This window comes from Xiphophorus couchianus, chromosome 7 (assembly GCF_001444195.1).
Source record: "Xiphophorus couchianus chromosome 7, X_couchianus-1.0, whole genome shotgun sequence".
Taxonomy (NCBI): domain Eukaryota; kingdom Metazoa; phylum Chordata; class Actinopteri; order Cyprinodontiformes; family Poeciliidae; genus Xiphophorus; species Xiphophorus couchianus.
The window spans coordinates 25,324,789-25,333,298 of record NC_040234.1 but is presented as its reverse complement, the minus strand read 5'-3'; the positions used below and the strand labels follow the sequence as shown (position 1 = coordinate 25,333,298).

Sequence of the window (8,510 nt, the reverse complement as noted above, 5' to 3'; positions counted from 1 at the left end):
GCGTCTCTTAATTAACTCCCTGTTCGATCTAGAGTAGAATTTTACACGCTCACATTTCCACTTACAGATTGGAATGAGTGAGCCTCACTTTATCTAAACCCTAACATAATCCTACCAGAATGTTTATCATTTTAAAAGACAAAGCAAGCTAAGGTAATTCAAATAACTTTATGCGTAAACACAAATAAATAGACTAATGATAAAAAACATTGAATACATCAAAAGAACAACACAATACTGAGCTGTTTCTCCCCACTTTCTCCCTGTGCTTGCTCGAGGTCGGGTTTGCAGTCTGCTATTAGTTCAGTGCTATTATTGATTCTATATTATTTGATGGAACAGAGCTAATGAGTGTAACATAAGGTTGTGTTAGAGTGAATTAGGTTGAGCTCATTGAATATGGACTGACGATAAACTGCAGTTATTGTTGACGCTTGCTGTAAATTAGCGTGATAAAAACAAACAAACAATTTCCTAACCCAGCAACGAGGCTGATAAGCGTGTTAAAAGTCCCTTGGTTCTTCCAACAAGGGCTTCTTTTTATTTATTGATATGTTTTTGCTTTCCTTTAGCCTCGTCACTTTGGATGCTGTGAGTTTAATCAAGCAGACATGATGAAACGTCAGGAAAAAAGCTCACTTCCGTTACACGGAGACGCGCCTCTCCGCCTCTCGTTTTCACCGCGCTGCATTCTGGGAAACCCAGTTTATTTCTGGTTTGGGAACGATGGCAGGCGTGCAGCCGCCCCCCCTACGCAGCCTGGATGATTTTCTGCTGAGCTCGGCTCGTTTTGCGGTGCCAGATGTGCGGGACCTGGACCGCTGGAACAGCCGCATGATCAACAACCTTTTGTATTATCAAAGCAATTACGTCCTGTCCGCGCTGAGCGTCCTGCTCCTTGTGGGGTAAGTTTCAGTATCCTGACGTCCTCCCTCAGATCATTCCTTTCTCTCCTTCTCACAGTTTTTACTTTACTCAACTCTGTAATATTCTCGGTGCAAATGGACATTTCATCTGGGATTCTCCGCTCGCGCTCAGCAGCCGGTGTGTCATGCAGCTGGTTTGGTTGATTAGTTCCCCCACCTTGGCTAACAGCTGTAGGAGATGCACGGGGTTCGGACCAGGTCTCACCCTGCTCGGCTCTGGTCCACTTTGTCCAGGAAGGGGCGCTGTTCGTGGACGGGAACCTTTCTTTGATGAAGTCAAAAATGACAGGTGTAAAATGTTGTCCATGTTTACATACAGGGCTGCGTCCTTTTCCTCTTGCATAATTCACATAATTTAAACTGAATCTCTAAAATGTTTAAATAGTAAAATTGGTTTTTGAAATGAAAATTCTGAATAGAATTGTGATACTAATTATCGGAATCGAATCCAATTCCTAGACACTGAAAGGTTCCCGTCTCTAGTTAGCTGTAGAGGTGGAGGTTGTCATCAGCTGGAGTAGAAAAAGCTAAAGCTGTAAACTGTGAAAGGATCAAGAGCTGGACATATTTCAGAATGAAAAGTCCTTCATTTAGGACACGTGTCAAACTCGAGCCCCAGGGGCCAAATCTGGCCCGCCATAGCTTTTTATGTGGATCTTTTTATATGGATCACTTAGTTCCTCCAGTTTTACACCAATCTGCAAAGTTCATACAGAATCTACAGATTGCCACATTCCTTCTGAATTTTACTGCAATTTTTTTCTTGAAATTGGCCAAAAACATTGGGTTTAAGTTACTGCTGCCTCAGCGTGACTTGATGGCCCATGCTTACATGTGAAGCTGATCTTGTCCACTGATCTTATCTTCCTCAGCAAAGGTCTAAAAATCAGCTACTGTCCTCTGTATCTCTGTTGGCGCCACTCACCAGGTCATGTCTGCACGTTTGCAGTTAACAATAGTGACCCCACTGTTACCCACTCAGTGACTTTCTTGCTACATTTAGCAACTTAGAGAAAAAGAAAGTGTAGGCAAGAATTGGAATGAGCAGGTCAAGTTTTTCAAAGCTGGGTGATCGGTGCAGCCGTCTCTGAAGATTTGTGACGTTATTTTCAGGCTCAGCCAAAATAGTTTTTCTCATGTGAAGTGAGGATGTTTCTCTTCCCTCAGGTATTTCCAGCCCATCCAGATGTTTGTTGGGATGACGGTGGTCACCGCGTTGTTCCTGGGTTTCGTCTGGGCTGCGGAGAACAAAGCTCCCATCCGCCGTTTCCGTAGAAACCACCCATTATTGGCTGTGCTCGCCATTCTCTTGGCCAGTTACCTCTTCATATCGGTGTTGGGAGGAGTGACTGTGTTCCTGTTTGGAATAGCAAGCCCAGTACTGAGTAAGACTGTGAACACACACACTGCTCTGTATTCATCATTTCAGGTCTTCAGTTTGTTTTCTGCCTGGTAGTTGTGACGTTTTTTCTTTCAACAACTGAACATGTTTTGAGTTCTTTACGTAGATGCATCCCAACAAATAAGAATATCATCTATTTGACTAATTCATTTTGAAAAGTTAATCCTATATATTATAAAATAATAATAAATAAAGGGGCATGTTTGCTATTTATGATGATTATAAAAAGTGAATAAAAAGCCAAACTATTTTTTCTCAGAACATGTGAATCATCAGATTAATGAAATGATTTTCAGTCCAGGGTAGCATTGAGCGATCAGCCTGTAGTTCAGGCAGAGGTCGCATTAACCAAATATTTTCTGTATTTGACCGGTTATTTTTTTTTAAACGACCGGAAAATTTGAATCCCGTCGGTCATTTATAGGTTATAATTAACACCCCTGATTGGTGCACATGGGCAGACATTATAGACTTTAAGCAAAGATTTAATCGCAGAAGCAACTAAAATCAATCAATAAAAAATCCTTTCTGAATATCATCTCATGGACACTGAACTAAATGCGTCTTCCTGACCGGGAGCTGGCAGCGTGTTGAAGAGTTACAGACCGGACACTTTGGAGCGTCTGGTTAGGAAGCTCATACCAAACCTTTGGTAGAAATGGTGCATTTAATTCCTGTCTCCATTACATACAATACAGAGAAAACTAAAGAGAATGCAATGTTGTGTTAACCATTTATAGTCTAAACAGAGGAGCCGGGAGTTTATCTTGAGGAAATAAATAAAGGTGCAGAAATTAATTAGACCATAACATGTACAGTACGCTTCACAACCAGTGCAGACGCAGCTCCGCCACTGCGAAGAATTAAACTTAACTCATCCTCTGGTTTTAACAAATGGAGCTGGAAGACATTACCCTCCTACACCCAGAAGGAGAGCGACGCTCAGAAGCGCGGCAGACGTAACATCTGTCCGTTTGGGGAGGCAAAACCACGCAAAAAAATCCTCTTTAAAGCGCACGCCCAGAGCGCACAGGGTTAAAAAAAAATAAAAAAGTTCAATTGATCGGTTTGGATCAGCCAGAGCCAACTGACCGATGAACTAGCACAGATTTCTTTGCAGAGGCGACCAGGAGGAATTTGTGAGGCTGTGTGTTCAGACCCCCAGCGGATGAAGTGCTGGTAATTTAAGTGGAGTCATTTAATTTAATTTATTATAAATTATTGGGGCCACAGTCAGTGGTTTTTGTCACGGAGAAAAAGTTACCGTAGATGCGTTCATATGCTTTATGTGTGATGAGATCTGGGTTCAACTAGGAGAATATTAACTAAACCACACAAAAATGTGGCTAAATAGCATATGTTAATATGATTGTAATTTGAAGGGTAAAAATAGTACATGACAGATTTTTAAAATGCTGTCGGTCAAAAAAGTCTAGCCGACCTCTAAGTTCAGGCTCATCTCTTCTTCTTTTTGACAATCCTCCAGAGATTCTCCAGTGTTTGCTGGTTAATCCAGCACCATAATCTCAAGGTCATTAAAGAAGGTGATGACCCTTCTGTGGTGTGTTCAGAACGCAAGTCCTGCTGGGAAATGACCTCACCATGTCAGGGACTGCTAACGCTTTCATCTGGTCTCATGTCATTTTGTCATTGTCTGAGAAACTGAATGGGGATGTTGATTAAATTTAAGTTGACAGAAATAAACACTTTAGAAATACAAATATACATAATGAATCTATTTCAAAGGTGCTTCATTATCTGAATTTAATTACTAAAAAGAAATGGTTTTTGTTGTTGTTTTTTTTTATTGAAATGCACCTGTGCATGTGTTTTCTTGCCTTTGAGATTAGTGAAAATCATTTCTGTTTTGATAAAGAATCTGATCATTTGTTTTTTTGGATTTATATATTGTCAAATAGCAGACGTCAGCTCAGGATATTTTCCCCATAATGGTTGAAAAATAAAAAAAGAACCAAAAGAGAAACTTTTATTCTTTATTTTGTTGTACATAAAAGGTTGATTAGTTTGTCCCTGTGTGCTTCCAGTGGTTCTGGTCCATGCGTCGATGAGGCTGCGGAACCTAAAGAACAAGCTGGAGAACAAACTGGAGAGCATCGGCCTGAAGCGGACCCCCATGGGGCTCCTGCTGGAGGCCCTGGGGCAGGAGCAGGAGGCTGGCTCCTAAACGCCCAGCAGGGGTAAAGGTTCACCTCTTCTTTATTTTCTGATCAGAAACCAGAAGAAAATTGACCAAATTGGACAAGTTTTATAGTTTGACAATTTTTGCACATGTGGTTATGGTTATGGAGTGAAGGACTGAAGGTGTTTCCCTTTTTATTGTGAAACCATTTGTAGTTTCATCTGTTGTTCTACCCAACTGGTCTAAACCGCCTTATGTTAATGTTTACAGAATTTACCAATGGAACAAAAAATCATTTTGCATGAATACATCATGTTGTAACAATGAAGGAGCAAACAGGCTAGACAAGTGATTTCCAACCTGGAACTTGAACTAGACCTCCAAACACCCTGAGTGTCCAGAGCCGTTTCTCAGCTGTTGCACCACACATACACACACACACGCCCACACACACACACACACACACACACACGCACACACACACGCACGCACACACACACACACACACACACACAACAACTAAGAACTCTATGTGGAGTAGTGGCTGGCTGCTTATTAATGTAGTTTTAGATAATGAAGAAGATTCCAGCAGATCAGCCAGTGTGATCACTGATCACTGATCAATGACCTTCTTAATTGCTGATAGTTTCTTTTTTGACAAAGACATTTCCTCTTCCCATCTGTGACACTCTGTAATGGAAGCAGGAAATGGTGATCCTCTGATAAACCTTCAGTTAAGCAGCATGTGTTGAAGGTCATTGCAAATATATTTGTGAAGACCGACTAACAGGACACTGCCCCCCCTCCCCCCATTAGCCTCCATGGATTAGCTGGCTCTGTGATGCAATAAAGGGGCGGGGCCAAGCGGGGGAGAGGGGCCCCTGACTAGGCCTTTTTATAACACTAAAACACATCAGTTGATGATTTTGTTGCATTACGTGTTTGTACATTGTGGTATTCAACCTTTAAAGGGCCAGTAATTATATATTATCCAGGCACATAGAGCCTTTTTATAGTGCAATTAAATAACTATGTCACCTTTACTATCTATAAAATGCAATAAAAATCAAATATGACTTAAAACAAATTTAACCTTGTAATTTAACGCTTTGAAGTTGGGGTTTTGTCTCTTTAAATTCTTCTTTTTTTTCTGAAAAAGTCATAATATTGCATCTCTATTAACCGTTTAAGAACATTTCTACCAGCGTTTCACTGAAAAATAGTTTGTAATGAGCTCAGCAGTTGCACAGTTCCACCAGGTGTTTGCTAATTTCTGCTGGCTAGTCTGAAGGAGCTGAGTGGGAGAGTTGTGGGGCAAAGCAGCTCTGTGAGGCGGAAGCTTGGAAACTGATGATCTGAGGATGAGCTTAATCTCAAAGGTGGGGCTAGCTCCACCCATGGGTGAATGGTTGCCATGGGGATTAAAGGATTTCTCAAATATCCATGTAAAAATCGAGACAACCCTCCAGGTATGTTTTGGTGAGGTAATAACATTATAATATGATGTAAAGCTCTAAAAGTTGATTTTATGTGATACTGCCCCACTTAACCAGTGAAAAGGTGATCATTATCGAGTCTGTTGTTAAGGACAGGGAACTAAGAGAACAGGTAAAAGTGACCAAGTAGTTACTGAAGTTTACAAAATAGGACATGTCAAATAGTTTTTTTTTTTTTTTTGGTGAAAGTTTCATTTTTCATGCACTTTTCTTCAGGTTCGGGGGTCTGATAGATGTTTTTTCTTCTTCTTTTAAATGATAATTAACATTATTATGTGACTACCATTGCTTGGTCCCCAAAAAGGCTTTGTTTACACCAGACCATTGCCTGAAAACTGCCGCCATCTTCTGATGTTGATTAGGAAGAAGTTCCACGTTTAGATAAAACTGGTAAAGAACAGTGGTGATGTGAGGGACTCTGCTCACCGGTGCCGTGTAAATGAGCGACTGGATCGCAACGAAAATGTTAGTTTACCTGAAGGGCGGCTCGATGTAAGTAGGGCACAAGTCTCAGCTGGACGTTGGGTTTGTGCTGCCGTCTTAAACTGATCATAGTACATATGATAACTTGAGACAGATGCCTTTACTGATTCTGACTGAACCAGGATCAGTGAAATTATACTCGCACCATAATGCTTTTAAATATCCATGGTTGTGTTTGGATGAGAAGGATTGTCTGGTAGTCCTTGTTGTGGGGTAAACCAGGTGGTTCTGAAACTGATATTTATTTACAAAGTTACTGTTTTCCAGATTATGATCGTTTTTAAATTGATTACATAGGAATATGCTGATTATCAGTTGCATTATGTGCGATAAAGATAATGTAGAAAATCAGTTCTATATGGCTGCAGATGAAGAATCTGTTTCTTGATATGATACCTGAGAAACACATTAAAGATTTTTTCTAAATGTCTAAATTTATCGTAAAGCTTCTGGAGAAGAAAATCTACAGAATACACAAACTGATGAATCTGATCCAACTCATTGGTTATGCTTCATTTAACTGGTGGATCTCTAAGTGATCTGATTTTCCTCCAGCTGTGCTGAAAGGTGCAGAGCGGCGTCTGCTGCGTGGAAACATTTAACCCGGGAGCTGAGCGCTCAGCAGTGTTTGGGTTTTTACTGGTAGCACTCTCTCCCTTATTTAGCTGAAATTTTGATGAGTAGAAACAAAACAACTTACGGACTCAGGAAAACAGGTTCTACTGAAGTTTCAGTAATAGACAAGGTTTCAGTTTTGCTCTTGTTAATTCAGATGTAGCATTTGGTTTGCTTTTTGCTCACAGGCCAGATTTCACAAGTTCCCACTCAGAAAACCACTCGTGATATTAACTCGTTTCCTTTTGGGAAACGTCCTGATTGGGAAGTTCAAGTTAAAACCTTTTATGAAGAAGCTGAAAGTGTTTAATGTTCTTATAGTGAAAATGAGGATAAATATTAAGTTATGGTAGTTTATAGGATCAGAGTGTGTCACCTGTGGCTCTGAAGCTGCAAATGGCTTTTGGACCGTCAATTATGGATTTTAATAACTTTAGCGAAAAACATAAATACAGAACCAACTAAAGTTTTAAAATATAGACATAACAAATGATACCTTTAGAAAAATATACTTTTTTATGAAGCAAACGGGTAGAATTTCCACAACAGAATTTCATTAAGTACAAGTAACATTTTTTACTATAAACATTTTTCCTTGTCATTAAGTTGGAACTTTAATGACTTTTCCCAAGAAGGAAATGTATCTATTTTCTTTTTGCAAATGTTTGATCTTCATTTTTAAACCTAGAAGTCAAAATAAAATTTTAAGCCGACAAATCAAATTTCCTTTTGCTCAGATTACACATTTTCTAGGTTGTCTGTTTTTCTTCTGTAGCATCAGTGGCTCTAAATGAGTTGATGTAGTTGGACGGAGGCAGAAACGGCTCTTTGAGATGTAAAGGTTGCTGACTCCTGGTCTGAATATTACAATGTGTGTGCATTTGATTTTCTCAGCTTGGTATTCCAGTGTGGTGTTGTGTATTCATTCTTTAATATGACTGTATTACCTTGAGCTGCCAGAACAATACTTTATTATGAAAAAGAAACAAGCTGGTTTATCTACAAGTAAATGAAGTTGTTAAAGATTTGTATTTGTATGTAAACAGTGGCTAACATTTCCAGCTCAAAGTGCCATTTGATATTTTACATGTGTATGTTTCTGGGTTTTTTTTTTCTTGTATAGTTAAACTGTTTCTCTGTTTTATTAAATGTTTTTGCTTAACTGTCCCAGTATGGATTTTGTACATTTGTCTTAATAAAAACAATGTTTTTTTTCCTGGAATGTGTCATCTAATTTGGGGGTGGGCTGTCTTTGGGCTGCAAACCTGTAGAAGTGTAAACAGTTTGTGTCCAGGATGTGTGGGTTCTGCAGAGATTTCAGTTGCCCTTTTCCCAACCCCAGACCTGGTTTAAAACTGCAATATGTACCTTTTCTAATTGTTTTTAACATACTGTATTTGTTAAAATTGTCACCCTGTCATGACACAACGGTACGAGACAGATAATCT

The 8,510-nt window shown here is 39.6% G+C and overlaps 1 protein-coding gene across 1 annotated transcript; it reads left to right on the top strand.

The window, feature by feature from the left end:
* The first annotated feature begins 684 nt into the window (after positions 1-684).
* praf2 (PRA1 domain family, member 2) lies at positions 685-8,284 on the top strand. The gene is made up of 3 exons (XM_028023795.1): positions 685-905; positions 2,094-2,311; positions 4,374-8,284. The coding sequence occupies exons 1-3, from the start codon at positions 727-729 to the stop codon at positions 4,511-4,513; spliced, it is 537 nt and encodes a 178-aa protein (XP_027879596.1). The 5' UTR covers positions 685-726; the 3' UTR covers positions 4,514-8,284.
* Positions 8,285-8,510: the final 226 nt, after the last annotated feature.